Source organism: Lacerta agilis, chromosome 3, assembly GCF_009819535.1.
Source record: "Lacerta agilis isolate rLacAgi1 chromosome 3, rLacAgi1.pri, whole genome shotgun sequence".
Lineage (NCBI taxonomy): Eukaryota > Metazoa > Chordata > Lepidosauria > Squamata > Lacertidae > Lacerta > Lacerta agilis.
Genome location: NC_046314.1, coordinates 30,780,654 through 30,803,977, shown reverse-complemented (window position 1 = coordinate 30,803,977; position 23,324 = coordinate 30,780,654). Strand labels below are relative to the sequence as shown.

At 39.3% G+C, this 23,324-nt stretch overlaps 1 protein-coding gene across 1 annotated transcript in view; it reads left to right on the top strand.

Annotated features, from left to right (window-relative positions):
* DST (dystonin) overlaps positions 1-23,324 on the top strand; it is a 292,631-nt gene that overhangs the window by 222,565 nt on the left and 46,742 nt on the right. The window contains exons 56-71 of the mRNA XM_033143180.1: positions 1,440-1,601; positions 2,791-2,961; positions 5,629-5,795; positions 6,215-6,374; positions 6,609-6,935; positions 7,186-7,270; positions 10,178-10,419; positions 11,030-11,236; positions 14,276-14,395; positions 14,541-14,648; positions 15,378-15,596; positions 17,092-17,295; positions 18,336-18,567; positions 18,677-18,903; positions 20,556-20,678; positions 21,182-21,283. Of these exons, the coding sequence (XP_032999071.1) occupies positions 1,440-1,601; positions 2,791-2,961; positions 5,629-5,795; positions 6,215-6,374; positions 6,609-6,935; positions 7,186-7,270; positions 10,178-10,419; positions 11,030-11,236; positions 14,276-14,395; positions 14,541-14,648; positions 15,378-15,596; positions 17,092-17,295; positions 18,336-18,567; positions 18,677-18,903; positions 20,556-20,678; positions 21,182-21,283 (2,856 nt within the window). The remainder of the gene's footprint in view (positions 1-1,439; positions 1,602-2,790; positions 2,962-5,628; positions 5,796-6,214; positions 6,375-6,608; positions 6,936-7,185; positions 7,271-10,177; positions 10,420-11,029; positions 11,237-14,275; positions 14,396-14,540; positions 14,649-15,377; positions 15,597-17,091; positions 17,296-18,335; positions 18,568-18,676; positions 18,904-20,555; positions 20,679-21,181; positions 21,284-23,324) is intronic.

Here is a 23,324-nt window from a genome sequence, read left to right as displayed (position 1 = left end):
TCCATTAGAACTAAAAGCACCGCATCATCTTTAAATGGCTATGCAAATCATTATGCACCATAGAAACATATGCTGAGCATATTCAGACGATTGATTGATTAATTTGCTCACCAAACTTTAAGCATTTCCATTGTCCACCATTACTACTCATACTTTCAAACTCTATTATATAGACTCTGGGCACTGTGTATTTGGTCTTTCAGAAAGGGTTTGACAAAGTACTTCACCAAAGACTCCTTAATAAGCTTAATCGTGGAATAAAAAGAGAGGTCCTCCTACTGTTCTGCAACTAATTAAGGAACAGGAAGCAGAAAGTAGGAATAAATGGGCAGTTCTCCCAATTAAGGGATCAGTATTGGGACATGGGCTTTTAAACTTGATTATAAATTACAAAAGTGAGCAGTATAGTAGAATAGAATAGAATAGAATAGAGTAGCTGAGGTTGCTGATGGTACCAAGTTGTTCAGGGTGGTTAAAACAAAAAGAGATTGCAAGGAGATCCAAAGTGATCTATCAAAATTGGCTGAATCATACTAGAACCCCAGGACCATTGTATGAAGCTAAATGTTGGAAGATTCAGGACAGAACTGAAGAAAGAACTTCTTTATGCAGTGAATAGTTTAAACTGTGGCAAAGAAGTAGTGGTGACCATTATTGTGATTGGCGTCAAAAAAGAATTCATCGAAGATAGGGCTGTCAGTGGCTGCTAGCTATGATGGCTGTGCTCTGCCTCCACTGTTGGAGGAAGTATGCTTCTGTACGCCAGAGTCACAAGTCCTTTTTGCACTCAAGTCCTGCTTTCAAGCTTCCCACAGGCATCTGGTTGGCCACTGTGAGAACAAGATGTTGGTCTAGATGGGCATTTGGCATGATCCATCAGGGCTCTTACGTTTTTATGGGCTACTTGTGTCTGCTGGCCATACGCAAAGGATAACTATTTGTACAGAGTTGCATAGCCCCAAGAAGAATGGGCTATTGTGAACAGATATCTGAACAATTACTTTCCACAATATGTAATCCTCTTCAGTTTGACATAAGTGTCCACAACGTGTACCTTTTGCTTTAAATATTGTTTGAGCATCTATATTAGGAAGATTCAGTATGGAGCACTATGTTTGTCTCTTCCTTTTAAATACAGTGGTTTTTTTTAATGTAACAGCAGTTTCTTAACTCCTGTTTGGGTTAATGTGTATATAATTTACTCGTGAGTTGTTTTGTATTTACACATTAAGAGCAATTTTACATGTACACTCTGTAGCTAAATACTGTCTTTCAACACTATGTTCACGACATGCTGTGTGATTTTACTACTGATATCTGCTCTGGTCGTTACTTATGCTCAGCATGTTCCAGACTTAATCATCTAAATGTGCCTTTGCCTTTCTTTCTTTCTTTCTTTCTTTCTTTCTTTCTTTCTTTCTTTTCCTTTTGATCTGAAGGTATTCGAGAAGGAAAAGATTGAACCACTGCAGGTTAAGCAACAGGAGGTAAATTGGTTGGGTCAAGGCCTTATTCAGAGTGCTGCTAAAAATGCTAGTACTGATAACCTTGAGCGTGATCTTGAGGATGTTAACACAAGATGGAAAACTCTCAACAAAAAGGTACATTAGTTGTATTTGCACTGTTGTTTAGTTTGCTGCTGTTTTTGTTTTGCTCTTATTTCTGATTTTCACTACAAAGTAATACTACACATTATTGTAGTAGACTGCATAACAAAATGCACAAAATCCCCAGTTCAGAACTCCATGTGTGCTCTGGTGCTCATGTAGAGCTCCTACAGAAGCAGACTACCCTTTGTCACATGGGTACCCTGTCATTTTAATGTCCATGAAAAAAAAACCTGTAGGAAGGTAAAGGGACCCCTGACCATTAGGTCCAGTCGTGGATGACTCTGGGGTTGCGGCGCTCATCTCGCTTTATTGGCCAAGGGAGCTGGTGTACAGCTTCCGGGTCATGTGACCAGCATGACTAAGCCGCTTCTGGTGAACTAGAGCAGTGCATGGAAACGCTGTTTACCTTCCTGCCAGAGCGGTACCTATTTATCTACTTGCACTTTGATGTGCTTTTGAACTGGTAGGTTGGCAGGAGCAAGGACCGAGCAACGGGAGCTCACCCCGGCACGGGGATTCAAACAGCCAACCTTCTGATCGGCAAGCCCTAGGGTCCGTGGTTTAACCCACCTGCGTCAAAAGTCAAAAGCCTAAAGGAAATAGAGGATTGCAAAACATAATTCATGCTGCTTTCTGTGTCATGCTGTCTGAAGCAAAATGCCTACTCAGCTGTCTTCAGCCCTGTTTAGGGAAGTTTTTAATGACTGATGTTTTAATGTATTTTTAATCTTTTGTTGGAAGCCGCCCAGAGTGGCTACAGAAACACAGCCAGATGGGCTGGGTATAAAAATAAATTATTATTATTATTATTATTATTAGTAGTAGTAGTAGTAGTAGTATTTATATCATATCCAAATAAAGAGGCACATGAAGTGCTTAGGTTTCCCTGGGCATTATCCCTAGGCAGGTCTACCTCATACTTTGTGCACCTATGGCCTACTGGTACGAAATGTTGTATTGTTCATACCTGTATTAAGACAATTTTAAATATTTACCGAAGTACACAGAATGTCACTCAATTCAGTGAAGAGCTTCATAGTTTAGGAGCTGCTAGCCTTAAATTGTTTCTCCTTCTAATGTTTCTTATTTTCCCTAGAGGGGTGTTTGATTGACTGAAAAGACAGAAAGAGGTATTTTGGGAAGAGGATAATATTTACAATTTTGTTTGTTTGTTTGTTAGGTTGCTCAAAGAGCAGCCCAGTTGCAAGAGGCACTGCTCCACTGTGGGAGGTTTCAAGATGCTGTTGAATCAATCCTTAGTTGGCTTATTGACACAGAAGACCTTGTGGCTAATCAGAAGCCTCCATCTGCTGAGTTCAAAGTTGTGAAGGCCCAAATACAGGAACAGAAAGTGAGTGGAAGTTATTTATCTATCTTTAGATTAATTAAATTTTCTCTGTCACATGCTCAGTGGGGTATTTTAAACTGTTTTTAAAGCTGTGTTTTGATGTTGTAACCCACCCAGGGCCTTAGGATGAATGGTGGGTAATTAATAACAGTACTGTAATAACATGTAGCGTCCTGGATAACAGTGTGGCTGAGTGTGTATTAGATGTGCACTATAAGAGGTGCAATTGCAAAAGAACCTGGAAAAAATACCTTTCCATAGTCTCTGTGATCCCATCACTTAGGATGGTTGTCATGGATGCTCCTGTGGGGGATGTGTATGGCTTTTTTTTAGGGGAAGGGCAAATTTTCTCAACCCAATCTCTGAAATTCTCTCTAAAGATTTGCCCTTTCCTACTTTCATTTTGGAATTTTCCACTCATTTTAACAGAGGCATCCAGACTGTAGCATGTTAGTGGGACAGGATCTGTTAGTCCTGCCTTTTACTTTTATGGCTCGGATTCAGCAGTAGACAGTGGGTTTTCCTGGGGGAAAGTGGCTAGGCAAGCGGAAGTGTGGATAAGCCCTAAGTTGCTTTGGTTCATTCAATGAGAAAAGTGACCAAGAAATATAACAAATAGTTGGTATGTAAATTTATATCCAGCTCTTCTTTCACCATGGAACTCAATGGAGTTCCCATGCAGCCTCCCATCCAGGCATTGATTGCATCCTTTGTCCTGGGAAATGTGGTTTTCTTCACTTCTTTGGGAAATGTGGGCGAACTTGTGCAGACTGGGGGGGGGGGGGACAGAGGCCATGTATAGTAAACAATCATTTCATTGGACCAGTTTTTTATATATATTGCAAGGAAAACTCAGAAATATCTGTGCTGGGTCTTGGCATCATTTCATGCACGTGTACATTTCACTGGATGCACATCAAAAACAATTATTTCAAGGATCAAAAGCAATCTGATGTTTGAAAAGACATCACTGATACTGTGAAAAGGGGCAGGGGGAAGAAGCACATTGTAGAGCTACTCCCTTAGGTTGAAATAAAGTTCAAAATTTTGTCAGAGCTTCAATCCTCCTCCATCATTTTGACAACCCTCCACACCACCCCTTCTCAGCTAATCTCTTTTCCCCATACTGTATATGCCATTCAGTGTGGACATACAGTGTATACGAGTAGCCTATACATATGGGTTAGTAAGGGATGAAATCTGTGCCTGGTGTCAGCTTCTGCTCCACCCCTTACTTCCTGATTTTCGTCTCTAGAGTTTTGTAGAATCAGTTATGATTTAGGGCAGTGTTTTTCAACCTTTTTTGGGCAAAGGCACACTTGTTTCATGAAAAAAATCACGAGGCACACCACCATTAGAAAATGTTAAAAAAATTAACTCTGTGCCTATATTGACTATATATAAAGTAATTCTCTTGAATTTTTCCATTTTTCCCACGGCACACCAGGCAACATCTCGCGGCACACTAGTGTGCCACAGAACAGTGGTTGAAAAACACTGATTTAGGGTAACATCTTGGTGTGCCTGTATCTTCAGTTAATAATGTCAAACACCCCTGCTTCAGATTTTTTAACAATTGTTTGTAACAACACAGTTGCTGATGGAGAGTTAGACCCTCCCTTAAAAAGGGGGGAAACAAGGTTCGTATTAAATACTGAATTGGCAGTTGTGGAGTAAATACAGCGCATCAAACTCTGTAACCAGATCCATAATTACTTTCCTGTTCAGAATAAATGTATGAGCAAGGAAAGAGCAGGTCACAGCATGCACAGCATCAGAGAGAAGTTGTGCTCTCCGAGCAGTCTTAACAAAAGGCAGTAGGAGAGAGGGGGGGATTTTTGGCTGAAACATAGAAGGCAACCCTCAGGGAAGAGCACTGCATGATGCTTAGTGAATCAAGTCCTCAGGCTGTCTGGCCAAAGTGAGTATCCAAAGTTGCAGCTGTGCGCAACATAATCATCTCCGAAATGATCATATGTTTGGACTGAAGATTTGGGACACGATCCAGAGAAAGTTATAACATGTTTGATTCCCCATTAAAATAATTTGGTCTTAGGTGCATTGGTAAGCCCTGAATTATGTTCATCTTATTGTATGTGGCCACAAGTGTTTTGAAAGGTGAGTACTATATAAACAGACAGATATTTCTCTGGATTTCAGTGGATATTTGCAAACATCACCAGAGTACTGTATTGAAAAGATGGGGGGGGGGGTTCTTATGTGGAGCAGAAAATTTCCTGTTTTCATGTTCCAAAATGGAAAATCTTCCCAAAAAGTTCCCAGCACTGTCATGTGTTATAAAACATCCCACTGTGATCCCCACCCCCGGCACATGTCAACACCATACTTCATATAAGGCATGTATATCTGTAGCCCTTCCAGAAAAGGAATATGAATGAAAACATTTGGAAGGATGCTAGACCTGTGCTACGATTGGCACATTTTGCTCGCTCTCATAATGAAATTACTTATTTATGCAATTTATGGCACTTGCATTGTAATACTGCTGGCACCCTCACAATTTCCTGCCATCTCAGAAAATTGTTCCCTTAAGCCTGCCTCTTTTTGCCAGTAAACAAGACCTTGAAGAATCTGCCTCTTAATCTTTTTACAGCCTTGTAGTGAACAGTCATTTCCTGGCAATTTGATTTTTGATTATTTTGTCTCCAGCTTCTCCAAAGATTGCTGGATGACCGCAGACCCACTGTTGAACTAATCAAGCGTGAAGGGGAGAAAATTGCAGAGTCAGCAGAGCCCGCTGATAAAGAGAAGATCTTGAAACAGCTGAGCCTCCTGGATAGCAGATGGGATGCACTGCTTGATAAAGCAGAAACAAGGTACCTGAAACGTTGGCATTCACTTAGGGGTGCAGTAGGATGTACTCCTTGATACAGCATTAGAAACTAATTTGGAGCTATAGCAACATTTTCATCCAGTTAATTGTATGATTTGCATTCGCATTTGAAGCAAAATGAGAAATTGGCTCTGAGTATATTACAAGTTTTATTTTTAGAAATTTCAGTGAAATAATATGGGGAAATCAATATCACATAATCACCCGTTCTTGTAGTAAAGTGGATGTCTCCCATAATCTTCCAGTTATGGGAACTACTTTTAGGTGTAGTTCAGAGATTTTCAAACTAATTCAGTGAACATAATTAAACTGAAGTAGTTCTTTCCAAGCACTGGTTTTAACTTTTTTGTATTTCATACATCCCTCATCCCGCAAAATGTGCTTTGTTTTCACATATTGTAGGAATCGTCAGTTGGAAGGTATCTCAGCTGTAGCACAGCAATTCCATGAAACTTTAGAACCGCTGGTTGAGTGGCTAACCATCACTGAAAAGAGGCTTTCAAATTCAGAACCCATTGGAACACAGGCTTCCAAACTACAACAGCAGATTTCTCAACATAAAGTAAGATCTTAATGTGCCTTTCATTGTGGCAATTTTTTTAATGGTTTGTAAATCGAAAGTGGAGTATTCCCCCCAACACATTATTTAATTACTTTGTTTATATGCTTCTTTTACCATCAAAGTTATATTCTTTTGGCTGTTCTTGAGTTGTTTTCATATTTGGTTTTATGGTTGTTGTTTTTTGTTTGCTTGTTTTTCTTTTCTTTTTCTTGCTACTTTGAAAACTTCATTTAGGCCTTTGAGGAAGACATCGCCACTCGCAACAAAAATTTGCAGCAAGCTATTAATATTGGTCAGTCTTTAAAGGCATTGAGCTCCAAGGAAGATAAGGAAATGGTGCAGGAGAAACTAGATTCTTCAGAAGCCCAATACACTGAGATTCGAGAGAAAAGTGGCAGTAGGGCTCAGCTTCTACAGCAAGCCTATTGCAATGCTCAAATTTTTGGAGAAGATGAAGTTGAATTGATGAATTGGCTGAATGAAGTTCATGAGAAACTGAGCAAACTGGCAGTCCAAGACTACAATACTGACTTGCTTGTGAAACAACAAACTGAAATGCTGGTATTTCCATTTATTTTCTGTTGGTTTTATTTTACCATTTTTAGCACTATTTCGTATTACATCTCATATTTTATTTTTTATTATAGTTATTTAATCCTGTATCCTGTTCATTTATTTTTAAGCCTTAATCCTCCACGCACCCTGCTCCAATTCTCACTCTGAGAGAATAAGTGGCTGCTTATAGACTTTCAGCTTTATAGATTTTAAATTATGACTTCTCTAATGATAAAAGCATTCTAAAATTTTCTAGGCTCTCCAAGAAGAGATTCTGCTCAGAAAGCAAAATGTTGATCAGGCTATACAAAATGGTTTGGAGCTTCTCAAACAAACAACAGGTGAGAAAACCATAAGGAAATTAATGATTTATGACAACAAAGACAAGTACAGTGGTACCTTGGGTTAAGAACTTAATTAGTTCTGGAGGTCCGTTCTTAACCTAAAACTGTTATTAACCTGAGGTACCACTTTAGCTAATGGGGCCTCCCGCTGCCGCCGGGCCGCCGGAGCACGATTTCTGTTCTCATCCTGAAGCAAATTTCTTAACCCGAGGTACTATTTCTGAAGAAGTGTGCATGCACACGAAAGCTCATACCAAGAACAAACTTAGTTGGTCTCTAAGGTGCTACTGGAAGGATTTTTTTTTACTATTTCTGGGTTAGTGGAGTCTGTAACCTGAAGCGTCTGTAACCCGAGGTACCACTGTAAAGTAGAAACTTTTGGGGGCCCACTGACTCCTACTGGAACCTTTTTAAAGCTCATAAAAAAACTTTTTTTGTTCATAAGTAATGGGATAAGTTTAAAATTATGGGTGCAGTGTGTAATAAAGTTTTACAGTGTAATAGTATACCTGTCCACTCAGAGGTAAGCATGACTGAGCTCAGCAGAGCTTACTTCCAGGTAAGTATGTATGTATGTGAAAAGAAAGCAGTAATGAGAGTTGGTGTAGCATAGTGGTTGAGAGCATTAGCTGGGAGTCCTCATTTCAAATCTCACCACAGCCATGAACTTGCTGTGTGACATTAGGCAAACCATTAACTCAGCTTCAGCCTTCCTGCTATAATATTCTAATAGCAGAGCTATTAGGAAAATTTAGGGCTGATAGAAAATTTCTCAGAAGAGAATTTCCTAACAGATGTTTGAACAGTTGGAGAATTTCACTCCTCTGCTAGGGAATATATGGTGAATATATATGGTGAAATAGCCTTCATAGATTTCGCCCTCTGTGAATTTTGAGCACACACTGAAGCTAGTTTTAAGATTGTTGAGGGGAGCAATAGACTTGGCCCCTACTTCCCATTCTCCTCTCTTAGTCCATTGCTTCCTTGATCAGCCGAGAGGCCATGGAGTAAGGTGATGTCATGAGCCAGCACAAGTGGTTAGCTGCTACTGTTCTGGAGGTGAGTGTATTCAAAATCCCAGGGCAATACTGCAGGTACTGACCCAGTATTTCTTGGCATGAGCTCAGGACTATGGCTAGTGATCCTGCAGCGAAGGTAAGAGACGTTGTCCCATAGAACAGAAACTTCAATTTCGGAAAGGGTGTGACAGTGAAAAAATGCAACCAGCCCTTGACAGAGCATATTTTCCTGCTGAAAATAGGGACTACAAATCCTAGAATGCCTGACAGGAAACTAACTTTCCATGTGTCATTTCTGTCATGGAGAGGGAAGGCTTTTATGTAAATAGCATATAGACCATTGCTTTTCCTCTGGAAATTATTTCTCTTAGAGTTCCCATTCCAGGTCTCATCACGAAATGTTGTTCTGCTAGGGACAGGACCCCCAACTTTTGGGGAGTCTTAGGGTTCAGGGATTTGTAAATGAAGTACAGTGGAGGGTGGTAAAGAAGCTTCTTAAAGTTTTGAACTTAATGCTAAAACTGGCTTGAGACTTTTTATAGTACAGTATTCAGTTGAAACTCTTGAAAAGTTTGGACACCTTTTGGAGCAAACAAGAGTGTGATCACTCACCCCTAACTTGAATATGCATGGTTCTGGAAGAATTGGATTATAGTTTTAATAGTTCCTTATTTTATGACTTTTGAGTAGCACTTCAGCATTTTAAAGCAGTTTATAATGTGTGGTATCATGATGCATGCCCATTTGGATCTCAGCCAGTAGATGTAAGGAAGGAGTAAATAGACTGCTTAAATAGCTGTAAAGAAAAATGTTGTAGTAAATGCAAAAAAAAAAAAGTTTTTTAAAACTGGACTGAGTAATTAGTCTACCTATTGCTGTGAGAGAGGCTGCTTCCCCCACAGAAAAAAACTAGTACTGTGGGAAAGTTGCATTCCAATTGCACACAGCATGTCTGGCTTGTAGACCAACATCTTCTAAATTTTCCAGTCTCTAACTCCATGAACTCTCCAAGATATACATAGTTTGGGGCTGGGAAGAAGGGAGGGAGGAGAGAAGGAGATGAATTACAGAATTAGAACTAGAATTAGTATAATGAACAGTGCAGTTTCAATTCTGACTTTTACCCTCTGTATAACGGCGATTGTGTGGACATAGCCACTCAAAGAGGAAAATGTTCTTAATTGTAATTAGTGCTGTCAGTTGATTCATTATCTGCCTTATTTTAATGGATTTGATTACTTTACATACCACAAAATCTCATTATCTGTGTAATTTCATTTATATTGGAGAAAAGACATAGTTGGGTTTTTTTTAAGATATAGTCAAATAAAGCTGCCATGAGGTGTTAGAAAGAAAAGCCATCCATCTGCTCCTTAGCTTGGAATGCTATCATGTTATTCCCATATTCAGAGAGACCGATTCTGAACTTCAGAGCAGGCTGTACCCTGAGCCATGAGTACTGAGCTCTGCCTATCATACTGCCTGTCACCTACTCAGAAATCATTAGGGTTCCCAGAACAGGGATAGGGAGTCCAGATGTTGCTGGAGTCCATCTCCCATCAGAGCTAGCCAATAATCATGCAAAGATGGGAGTTGTAGTCCAACACATCTGGATGGCCACAGGTTCCTCATCCCTGACCTAGAGAATCCTGATTGGCTGAGACTTGACCTAGATTTATTTTGGTGGAGCCCAACCTAAAATAAGACAGGGGTGGGGTGGGGTGGGTTTAAGTTGCATGTGCACAGCGAAGCTTCCATGCTTAGAAGAAAAACTAATTCAATCAGGATGAAATATTTGTTCTATTTTCACCCGTGGACTTAAACACTAAAAACATCCAGGTTGCTTTAGATTATTAGTGTGTTAAATACCCCTTTCGCATTGCAGGTGATGAAGTTGTCATAATTCAAGATAAATTGGAAGGCATTAAAACAAGGTACAAGGACATAACTAAGCTGAGTTCTGATGTGTCCAAGACTTTAGAACAGGCTCTACAGCTTTCTGGTCAGCTGCAGTCAGCTCATGAGAAACTCTGCACTTGGCTGGATAAAGTTGAGGTGGAATTACAGTCGTATGAAGCGCAGGTCCCCAAAGGTGAAGAGTTAAGTCAAGCGCAAGAAAGACAAAAGGTGAGCGTAAAATGCTGTGTTTGCTTGTGGGCAGCCTTCCGGGGGGCCACATGCCAGTGGCAAAAGTGGGTGGAGCAACAGGCGTGACACTTCCCTTTGTACAGCTATACAGAAGTTGGACGTTTTTGCATATATTCACACCTCAAGCACATCCCTTCACCCTTCATCCGGCTAAGCAAGAAGCATTATCATATTTCAATAATGCATTTCAGAGTAGGGGAGGGAGGTGAAGAGAGAGAGTTGGGGTATTGTTCTTTTGCACTATCGCCTTTTATTAGTTTAGAGGTTTGTGTCAGCATTGTGTGGGTAGGTCCTTTGTTTGTTTGTTTGTTTGTTTGTTTGTTTATATTGATAGTGTGAAAGGTTAGGGGGTCCCAAGCGTGATTGTAACAAAAGCAAAGGTAGTCGAGTTGAAAAGAGCGATATTTATAGCTTTGGCTTGCAGCTGTAACATTTCAACTATGTACTCTTAAACTAAATAAAAAAACTGAAGATGGGAGAGGGAGAAGACCAAAAAAGCCCCATGGATGGAACCTTGTGAGCTGTGCAGACTTTGTTTCTGTGCCAATGTGTTATTTTTAATTTGTTTACCTTAAATATTCTTTTTTAGGCACTGAAAAAAGAAGCAAAAGACAATAAAAGCTTACTGGACACTCTTAACGAAGTCAGCAGTGCTTTGCTTGAACTGGTGCCATGGAGAGCAAGGGAAGGGATAGACAAAATGATTACAGAAGACAATGAACGGTACAGATTAGTGAGCGACACTGTAACTCAGAAAGTGGAAGAAATTGATGCTGCCATTTTCAGATCGCAGCAGGTAAAAATAACCATAATTCTCATTTCAGTCTGTGTGTGATAGGAAAAAAATATATATGTATATTTATCTGTTCTAGGAATACATCCGGGTGTATATCTGGGAATCCATACCAAAAGAAAAGGCTGTTGTTCATATTATTGGCACATGCATGCTACGTCTTTGCAAGAGCTGGGACCAAACTTGAAAAGAGCTTGGTCATAGTTGTCAGACATGAGTCCTAGACCAAAGCAAATCCAGTCATTGTTGTAGCCATCTGTCTTCTAGTTGACACAGAAATTACAGATCAGTCTCATACTGAGAGGCATTACAAGTGGCATCATGCAGTGAACTCAGTGGGAATTTCAGTACAAAAAGAATTGTAAACTCAAACCCCATAACTTATTATTTATGCTGCTATGTAGGTCATATATCAGCTTGTGTAAATGAATGGTTGAAGTAAAGATGTGTACAGTAGCCAGTGGATGCAGTTTCGCAGGAAATATAAACATTATTTGCAGTTGTGGGCAGCATTAAAATGGGCTTAATATACACATCAGTGTTTTGTTCGAAGGTTTTCTTTTTCTTTTTTAGAGCTTCTAATTTGTTGGCCCTTTAATTTAGTATGACTCAGTTTATATGCCTCTCTTTCAAAACAGAATGTTCAGGCCAAAAGTACCTTCTCTGATTATAAATGTGAGATGACAGCAAATGTTTGTGGCTTGTTTCAAATAGATTAAACAGTGTGATAAAGAATTACTCATGAAAAACATGGATAAACCTCAGCCCACATAACTTGCTTTTCAGTCATGATTCATAATTAAAGAATAAGATATGACAGCTTATCCATTAAATTTCACCTTCAGTTGGAAGTGACTCTGTCACCACAAACATGTAAATTATCAACTTTCTCAAGCAGCTTAATAGGATTATTTCTTGTTCAACCAGCATATGTTGAAAGCATCAGACATAATGAAGAATTTTGATGACTTCTAAAGGTCGCATATGCTCCCACCATCATGAGTGGGTCCAATAAAAGTTATCCACCTTATCAGTTTCTCTACCTCTTTCTTTTAGGAACATGATTCACATTGAAACTTGTGTATATTTATTTGTCTGTTTAACTAGAACATTCAAGTATTGTGCTTCACGGGCATACCAATTGCTCTACAGTAGCCTTCTCCAACTTGGTGCCCTCAATATAATTTGGATTCCAGATCCCAGTATGGCCAGTGATGGAAACTGTATTTCAAAGCATTTGGAAAGAACCAGGATGGGGAAGGCTCTCAAAGTTCTCCAAAGCTCTCAAGTTCAGTTGAGAACTGGTCTGGTGAGCCCAGGGGAAGAAACAAAGTTGAGGATGGAACATTTGCATATGACAGCAGTGCCTAGTGGGATAACAGACCCTGGCTTCTCTTCCCCTGCCCTCATCCTCATGTTGAAGGGGAAGGTCTGGAATGAGGAGTCTGCTTTGTGTGTAGGATCTCTGCCTCTGTCTTAGAAACCTTTGTGATCAGGGTGCTAGTCTAGGTTCATACAGCGGGCTCTCCCTTCTTTAGAAGTCAGGGTACAGCCAGTAGTATTGTCATGTTGGAAGGAAGTTCAGTGGGCACGGACTTGCTCTCTTCTTCCATGCATGTTCAGAAAATGATATTTGAAATAAATCCAATAGTGGTCTCTGAAAGGATAAGATTTTCAGGGGGGGGGGGGAAATATGTGTATGCTATAGATACTCATGGCTTGCATTCACACAACTGGACTGTCAACTTCTACCAAGAAGCAATTCCTATTTTGCTGCCCATTGATTTTAATGCCATTGATCTAGCCTAACTAAAAAATAATCTCTCTATTGAGGCAGGGAAATAATCTTAAAGATGGACAAGAGCAAGATATGTTTAAAGAAAAGCAAGTATTAATATTACCTTTGATGTTTGTGAGAATTTTGACAGAGAATTCTGGTTGAAGTATAAAGTATAATGTGGCTCTGACATTTCCTGCTTCCTCTTTGTAACACTTCTGAAATAAGCTGATTTTGATATACTCCTCAGTGTCACAGAGAGCCCTAGAGTTTATTAAAATAAGAATAAACTGTGTGGGTATTATAAGAAGCTGCATTATATTCAATCACAGCAACGAGCCACCTAGCCTCACACTCTTAACTACTAGCACTGATTCCAGGATGCTGTGCTGCTGACCCAAAAGTCATTATTCTTCAACAAAATAACTTTGATGGGAAACTTTAGCAAGCAGCTGCTGAACAAAAGTTCATCAGCAAGCTTGAAGCAACTTGTTTCAATTTCATGCAAGGCAAAGTTTTTTTCTCCTATTACATTAAATTATCACAGCAAAGGGAGGAAAATTATATAGTTGCAAATTAGTGCTGTTGTGAATGATCACTGTGCTTATTTCTTATACTTTTGAGCTTTGCACAGAAACATCACACTTGCCTTTCAAAGATATTTGGCCCACTGCTTACAATTTTACCTTTCTGCCTCTGTATGTGTTTGACAAATGCCACTGAAGCATGTTGCACTATTCTGCCTTGTCTTACCTGTCCGTTTAAGAATACCCAGTTTCTCTCATCCTCCATCATATCTCTAAGTGAAGAGGCCACATCTCCTCTTCCAGGTCTAAATGCACAAACTGTGGAAAGCTTACGGTCTAGCAGGGATGTTAACAGGCACTATCTTGTTGCCATTGACACCTTGATCGCTTCATCCTCTATCCCCTCCCGAAGGTGTTGCAACACATGTTCTTAGCTATGTGCAACTCCCTTAGAATTGCAGCTTAAAATACCCACCATTCTAGAACTGGCCTAGAGGCAGCTTTGCAATTGAGGGTTATACTGGTTCTGATATCCAAAATATAAACAGGTTCTCATAAACAGGACTTGGGGCAGTGTAAATGTAACCAGTGCAGTCTTACCACTGAGCTATGATCCCCACCGCTCAATCTTATCAAATGTATTTTCTGAAATATCTTTTCCATTTAAACCCTCTACCCATCCAGTTGGAGTTATTTTTTTTATGAATTGCTATTTTATTTTTTCTGTGTTTTCTTTAGTTTGATCAAGCAGCCGACACTGAATTAGCCTGGGTTAAGGAGACAGAAAATAAACTGATGTCTCTGGGTGACATTAGGCTTGAACGTGACCAGACCATTGCTCAGCTACAAGTTCAAAAGGTGAACAAATGTGATTCCATCTGTAATGCAATAATTAATGGCCATTACTTTTTCTGCCATGATTTAATTTTCAAACCATTATAGTGCAGGCTTTTGCTCTATGTCCTCATATTCCTAATACCAGAGTATTGTATTATGTAATTAGGCATTTACCATGGAAATTTTGAAACACAAGGATACAATAGAAGAGCTTGTTGCATCTGGGGATGAGATTATGAAGACATGCACGGAAGAGGACAAACAAACCATGAAGGTAATGGAACATGATTTGCACTTGCTTACCAATAACTTTGAAAATCTGCATGCATAAGGGATTCCCAAGCCCACTAAGATGGTGTAAGAGGGGCTGAAATGTGCCTTGAAAGCTTAAGCTGCCTCATGTTGGCTGCATCATGCAACTTGCTGCCACAGGAGGCAGTGATGGCCTCTAACTTGCATGGTTTTAAAAGAGGATTAGACAAATTCATAGAGGATAAAGCTATCAATGGCTATTAGCCATAATGGCTATGCTCTGCACAGTTGGAGGCAGCGAATGCTTCTGAATACCAGTTGCTGGAAACCAGAGGAGGGGGAAGTGCTCTTGTGCTTGAATCTTGCATGCTGGTTTTCCACATGTCATTGTGAGAACAGGATGGGGGACTAGGTGGACCATTGGCCTGATCCTGCAGGTTCATCCTACGTTCTTAAAACTTACTTGAAATGCCTGTTGGAATTAAATTCAGTAGACACTCGAAATTCAACAGAAAAGAGGGCCTGCCTCATATCAGCCAGGAGGGAGTTCCATAGAATTGTACCCAGAATGCTGAATCCATAACTCTTGGTGGATATGCCTTCCCCAAGCACCTGCCTACTTGCCCCTAAAGGACTAAAAGATTGCCCACCCCGTCATATAGCAAGAATAGTCACCTGCCACAATGCTAATCTTGTAAATGTCTCCAACCAAAATATAAATGCTGGTGTTTGCTGGTAATTTATTTAATAGAAGAAGCTGGAAGACCTCTTGCAGAAGTATAATACACTCTGTCAAATGAACTCTAAGAGGAACCTGCAGCTAGAAAGAGCTCATTCTCTAGCCAGTCAGTTCTGGGAGACTTATGAAGAGATTTGGCCATGGCTAACGGAAACAAAAACAGTAATATCACAGCTTCCAGCACCAGCCCTTGAATATGAAACTCTAAAGCAACAACAAGAAGAGCACCGGGTAAGTTTGCAGTCGTCTTATAAAATGCTGTTAATTCCAAAGGTCAAAAGAAGTGCAGCCCTCCCTTTAGCGTATCACATTCACCAAACCAACCAATACTTACCAGGTTTTACATATTTTTTACTCTCTCTGATTAAAAAACAACAACCCAAAATCCATTTTATTATGAAATAAAATTTTACTATTTTAATATAACCACAAGTTTGAGATTATTCTCAAGGTAGAGCAGTAATTGTGAAAAGTGGATTAGTGAATTAGTGGCCTAACTCTGAACAAATTATTTACATTTTTTTAAAGGAATGCAAATGTTCAACAGTATCCAAAATAGTTGGAATGCAAAGCAAGCTGTGGTGTTCCCTAAGAAAAAAAAAATCAAAAATCCACAGTTGGGAAACACCTTAATTTGGACCAGCCAAAATATCACAGTCTTTTGAGTTCTCCAGAACTCTTAATCAGTCAGGATGTTATGCAAAGCAGATAAGAGGGAAAAGGGGATGGGGGACAGCAACAAACAACAAAAATTGTTGTGGCCACTGTGTCTGCATTTAGATTAAGTTTTAAGAGAGATTGCAGGCTGTATTGGATTAGGTGCTGCAGACTCAGTTTGTACCCAGGATGTTGGGGAAAGAAGTGATGGCTGACCCCCAGTTTTGGAAACATAAAGTCAAGCAGTTACTTGATTCTGCCTCCAGCCTTAACAAAAGACTGAGGTTCCTGATTAGGCAGAGTGCAGCAATAAAGAGAAACAAGGCTGTCTGCATATTAGCAAAATTGGAGATTAATTATAGAAAGTGTTGTTTGGGTAGAAAAATCAACTAAAGCCGCATTGAGTAGTAGTGAAGGCACACTGAATACACCAGAAACTGGAGATAAACAAGAGAAAAAGTACCCGGAAGCACCTTCTAAAAGTGAACTTTAAAACTATAACAGTTTGTTCCGTTAAGTTGTGCTTTAAAAGGAGCTGAACAATGTGCAACAGTGTGTTGCTTCCATTTTAAAGCACAGCATTTTCTGCGAGGCTCAAAAATATTGCATGATCTTTCATATTATATATTATTCCTTGATGTAACCTTGGAGGTTTGATTTGCTTGCTTTTGTTACAGCACTCGAGTACTAGTGAGCTATTTATAATCATATTTAAACAATTTGGCATCTTCTGGAATGCCATTACTTAATAAATCATTTAGAGTGCCGGACAACTGGCTGAATACTTTTGAGTAGTTATATTGTTTTGCTTCCCAGATTCTGTTCTTTTAAATAACTTGGTTGGCTAAGATGCTGATTTTCTAGTACAAAGTAAACATTATATGCTTAGAGCTGAAAACACAACAATAATGCTAAATGGATATATCCAGTATAAGTTATACTTTGTCTTAGCATGCAGATGGGATTGTTTGTTTAGACCACCTTGCCAGCTGAACGTGTTGGATGCACAGACAGCTGGAATGTGGCAATGTAAGGGTTAGATACTGATAAGTGTTTTGCTTTGCTATAGCAACTGCGAGAGTTGATTGCTGAACACAAGCCTCATATAGATAAGATGAATAAAACTGGACCTCAGCTTCTGGAGCTGAGCCCGCGAGAAGGTTTTTCAATCCAAGAGAAGTATGTAGCAGCTGATGCCCTTTATAGTCGAATTAAAGAAGATGTCAAAAAGCGAGCTCAGGCACTGGACGAAGCTATTTCTCAGTCTACCCAGGTAACATTATTTATTAGAAGAGCAATTAGATTCCAACTCCAGGATGTTGTTATCTTAAATCAATAGACTCTAGGTACATAGTGGACTTGCCAAGACACTACGTCACCAAATATGTGAATACTCCCATAATTGCACATAAATTTGCTCTTCCTATCTGTTAAAGGATTAAGGACATTGTATTTGGGTGAATTAAACCTTCCCCATGCACCATCAAGTTCCTTGAAGGAAAGGCATAATTTAAAAATGGAAATATTCTTATCCTATTTGGAAATTGCGTTCCCCTGAATAATAAAGCCAGTATCCTACATAATAGTGATTTGTTCATGCATGCACACAATCAAAGAGGCTAATTGGTGTCAAGACAGCCCAGGGTTTCTCCTGGTGTCTTTGCCATAAATAGTGTTGGTGGGACAGTGACTGACTTTTGGTCAGACTTGGCATGAAGCAACTTCCAACTTTCCAATGTAATGCTACTGCATTATAGTTTTCTGACCCTACCTACCTAGGAGCTAGATGCTTATGTTCATACCATGTCTATTAATCACGGCCACATAATGTTAACAGTAATTAACCAATGCAGTAAGATATTTATTAGATAAAACTTATTAATATTGTGAATTGCTGACATTTTTAAATGACATAACACATTGTGGCAAAGCATAGGTGGAAGAAAAAATGTGTTATTCCCTCCATGTTATAAAACCATGTTCAGGAAACTATTAATACAGTACATGGTATTAATACATGGTGATGATGAGACAGATAACAATTGGTCTGTACTGTGAGCCTGCCTAGTTCACTAACAAACAGATATGATTTGGACACCTTGATTGGGAGCCATAAATTTTGCTTAAACTAAGATCATAAATCTGTTGAGAAAGACAAAAAAGTCATGTATGCAAAAATAGTTAAGGATGCTTTAAGCATGTTCATTCAGCTATATCTAGGTTTTTTCTGGTTTGACCCAATTCCTTTTAAATGTTGCTAATAATGTGTCACTCACCCAGGCTTCTCTCCCTCCTCCCCATTTGCCTGCATAGTTCCATGACAAGATAGATTCGACCACTGAGAGCCTAGAACGCATTGTTGAACGTTTGAGGCAACCACCTTCCATCTCAGCTGAGGTTGAGAAGATTAAAGAACAGATTGGTGAAAATAAGAACGTGTCTGTCGACCTTGAAAAACTTCAGCCAGTCTATGAAACCCTCAAGCAGCGCGGGGAGGAGATGATTGCCCGTTCAGAAGGCACGGATAAGGACATATCTGCCAAAGGTAGACTTCAAAATTTTACATTTCAAAATAAATGCATAGACAAGTTTCCACAAGCACCTTTTAAGAAGCAGAACTTTATATACCTGCCCGTGTATATTTTGCTTCCTAGTGGTTCAGGATAAGTTGGATCAAATGGTCTTTATGTGGGAAGACATCCATACCCTGGCTGAGGAAAGGGAGGCCAAATTGCTTGATGCAATGGAATTAGCAGAGAAGTTCTGGTGTGATCACATGGCTCTCATAGCCACTATTAAGGATACTCAGGATTTTATCAGAGAACTAGAAGGAGCTGGAATTGATCCTTCAGTGGTAAAGCAACAGCAAGAAGCAGCAGAGGTAGGTGAAATGTAATTGTTGGGCTTAGACTACTGTCCTGCTTCCATATATTTCTTAGCAATCATGTACAGGCATGTTAGTGGTTTGGACTATATTGTTATGCTATGTTTAATGGAAATTCTTTTACAAATCATCATGGCTGGTTCAGATGTAACAGGAAACCATTGTTTCCAACTATCTGAATGAGCCACACAGAGCCGCCGCCTCCTGCCTCCATCGCAAGGCTCTTCACAGCTCATTTACATTGTGGGAACTCCTAATTACCCATTATATATGAACAGGACTAGATATAGAGTCCAGCACCATCTGTGTGGATTTATTTTGCTTCTTTAAGAAACAAAAATCCCTGCGTATAAATAATGCATAACTACAGGTAATCATGGCCTGCATTTTTTTGTCTTCCTGCACTAGTCAGTAATGCCTTTTTTTCTCTTCAGAGTCTATGCACTGCTGAAGGAAAAGACTTACATGGGGGGAAATGCATTTGAAGTAATAATGAAAGGTGATGGCTGTGTTCTACCTCCAATGTCAAAGGTTGTTTGCCTCTGAATATCAGCTCCTGGGAATCATAAGTGCTGTTGTGCACAGGTCCTGCTTGTGGGTATCTGGTTGACCACTGTGAGAACATGATGCTGAATTAGATAAGCCTTTGGCCTCAACCCAGCAGGACCCTGCATTCTTTCTGATGACTCTTGTGCCCTTATAAGCCATCTAATGGTGATTCAAGCATTGGGCCGGATTCAGTTAACTCAGTTTGCTAATGGAAGCCAGCACAAGAACTTCTACTAGCTCAATAGATATTCACCCCTCTTCTCCCCCTTCACCTCCCACAGATATGCTCTGGAGGGTCAGAGGAACCCCAAGAACAGCATGGAGAGGGAGGAAAAGGGAGATAATTGCATCTGACAAGCAGAAATACCCTTGCTGGTGGAATATTGGCATAGTGTGATGTTGAATTCCACCCATTGAGTGGGGGAAAATTCATGCATTAATCACCCTTAAAAGACCATCCGTTCTCACCCAGACCAATCTCCCTCCCAACTTGGTGTTCAAATGACTGCACAAGTTTGGTCTTTAGGTTTATGTTTCTGATAGGCACTCCCCTCCCCAGTATTGCCTGTTGAAGTGAGAGAACTTTCCTAAGCCATTTGTGATTTGCTGTGGTAGGATGTGTGTGGGATAAAGTGGAAGAGAGGGAGTAAAATAATCTCACTGCCATTGGACATGCCTAAAACAGCTCTGGTTTCCAACCTTTATTCACAAAAGTCATAAACATTCTTTACAGGGAAATAATAGCAGCCTGGCACCATGTGACATTGAGACATTGCACTTTTATTTGATAATATTCAGAAGCAAGACCTACTAATTTGTTTAAAAGGAGGCTAGCATTCACCTTATTTTCTTAGCATTATGGTGTAATTTTCCCACACTGTATAGCTACAATGTTAGCTTATTGAATTGTGCTCTTAAACTCCCTCCTTCATGTTGTCATCTTTATATATCAATATATTCTTAAAATTTAAGGTCAGCATGGTCTTATGTTCTGCTAGTTAAACACTCATGGATAGCAAATAATGTTTGCCACCCTGAATGAATCTTAAATATTAAATTTAATATTATGGAAAGTTTAACATTTTGTTTCTCTTTTTTAGACTATTAAAGAAGAGATAGATGGGTTACAAGAAGACTTAGATGTAGTGGTAAGCCTTGGCTCTGAACTGATAGCAGCATGTGGAGAACCTGACAAACCATTAGTCAACAAGAGCATAGATGAGGTATGAGTCATGTAATTGTTTGGCATTTTATGTCCATATGAAATGGATAGAAAGGTGTTTCTTTTTTAAGTTGATGTATGGTGCCTAATTTAAATACTTGGCAAACAAACAGGGTTCTTTGGGGAGTCAAAAGCAAAATTCACCACACTGGCTTCTGGTTTGATTTTGAAACCTTCAAGGCACTTTGCAGAACTGAAATAAACCTATGAAGCTTATAGTTTAACTTGCACTGATAAGTGGAATCATCTACATAATTTAACTATGGTATGGTAATAAGCCACCCAAAACTTGGGTGGAGGCGATCCTGGTCCTTGATAGAGACATACCCACGTAGATTTAGTGATGTTCCTTGCTCTTATTATAATGTTTGGGAAGCTCTTGCATAAATTTTTATATTGCAGATAGAGAAACCTTAATCTAATGTCAATCCTAAATTTTTATATATAGGTTGTAGACATTGCCTTCCAGTTTTTTATTCAACTAAATCTCCATTTAAAATGCAGCTAAATTCTGCTTGGGATGCTTTAAATAAAGCATGGAAAGAACGTGTTGACAAGCTTGAGGAAGCAATGCAAGCGGCTGTTCAGTATCAAGATGGATTGCAGGTAAGGTTATTCTAATCTTTAAAATTTACAAGCATTATCTAATATTCTTTCTTTCTTTCTTTCTTTCTTTCTTTCTTTCTTTCTTTCTTTCGTAACATTTTTAATCAGCCAGAGACCCCTGATTTTCTTCCGAATTGTTGGTTCAGAATAATTGAAAATGTTAGATTTCATTTAGCCTATAAAGCACTTAATGGTTGTACACTATTGTGACCTCATCTTCATCCTGCTGCAAGTCCTTAGATCCTCAACTTTTGAATTTGCTTGAGAGAATGAGAACACCACAACACAGGGGGCATTTTAAAAATTAAACCCCTCCCCTTTTTTCTTTCCACCCTGAGCTGCTATAGAAGGAAAATCATATGGGCACGATACTGACCTATGCATAGATATTTTTCCTTGTGACCGCATCTCAAGACATGGCCTAGTTCAGATGTAGAGACAAACCTTGGTTTGCTGTTACATGTACAAACCAGGGCAATCATGAAACTCACATGTTTTCCCTTCTTCCATTTCCCTCCCCTTTATGCAGCAGAGGAGCAAATGTAAAGCTTTAGTTGTGGTTTGTAACAAACGGGTTAGCGCCAATTATCAAATGCTGGTTTGGGTGCCTCACTTTCTTAGATTTTGATGGAATAGGAAACCATGATTTGTTACAAACTGGTAACAAAAGCTTCACATTTCTACCACTTCACATTTAAAGTAGGGGAAAGGAGACGAGGATCACATGATCCTGAGACTTGCTGCTGGTCATTCACATAATGAAAAACCTTGACTTTTTGTTGCATCCGAACAAGACCTATATGCCAGCAAAATGAGGATGCATCAGTAGATCAAGAGAACCTCTGCCGGAAGAGTTTGGTCACTATGATACATTTAGCTCAGACAAAATGTGTGATGGTGACATTCAAACCAAAAAAAGGGGTGGAACCTAAGCTTTTTTGGGCAAGGTCCTTTGGAGTTTGGATAAAATATTCACTTGGTAGATTCCATACATTTTAATTTGCTGGTATGTCATAGTAGTTGACATGAAATTTGTCTCCAATAGAAGCATGTCTATAATTGAATATCTTCAAATTTTATGGCTGCTAGCTTCCTAACCATCTATTGATAAGGTTCAGGTTATAGTTCAGGTACACTGGGTATGTAATAGGAGTGCTATAATTAGCTGGTGATTTTTCAAGCACTTTTTTTAAAAAGAAAAGTGGTTAAACAGTGCTAGGAACAGAAATGTTAAAAGTAGTTTGTCTAAATTTTTAACATCTCTTTTCCCCCCACCACTGTACAATATAAGCATTAGGTGTCCGTTTTGATCAACAGATCAATTCTAGAAAGATTACTAATTGCTTATTTCAATAAAGATTGCTTTTCCCTATCACAAGGTATAAAAGTCAGTTTTATAGCATTTACCCATGTGATTGTAACTGATCCTATAACCAGGTTTTGAACATATTCCTATTGATGATATTATTATTATTATTATTATTATTATTATTATTATTGAATTTATATACTGCTCCATACCTAGAGGTCTCAGGGCAGTTCACAGAACAAAATCAAAATATAAAACCACAAAATATATAATCAAAATGAAAACAACAACCCAATAACCCCCCCTCCCAAAAAGAACCACATTTTAAAAGGGCATAGGATGTTAATCAAATCAACCAAAGGCCTGGTTAAAAAGGAATGTTTTTGCCTGGCACCTAAATGTGTATAATGAAGGTGCCAGGCGAACCTCCCTGGGGAGAGCATTCCTCAGACAGGGAGCCACTGCAGAGAAGGCCCGTTCTCATGTTGCTACCCATAAAGTTTAACTTACCTGATGGTGATTTGATTCTGTTTAGTGAGCAACATATTCAAAATTACCATAAATCATCACTGCCCTTGCTAAATCTTATCTGTGGATCATTTGTAATTGTAAATGAGGTTCCTGTTTCACTGCTTTGGATCACATACATTGTTTGTAAAGATAGAATAACTAACTACCTGTTGGAACAAGGATGGGGACCCTCATGCCTGGGCAAGGGAGACCAAAGCAGCC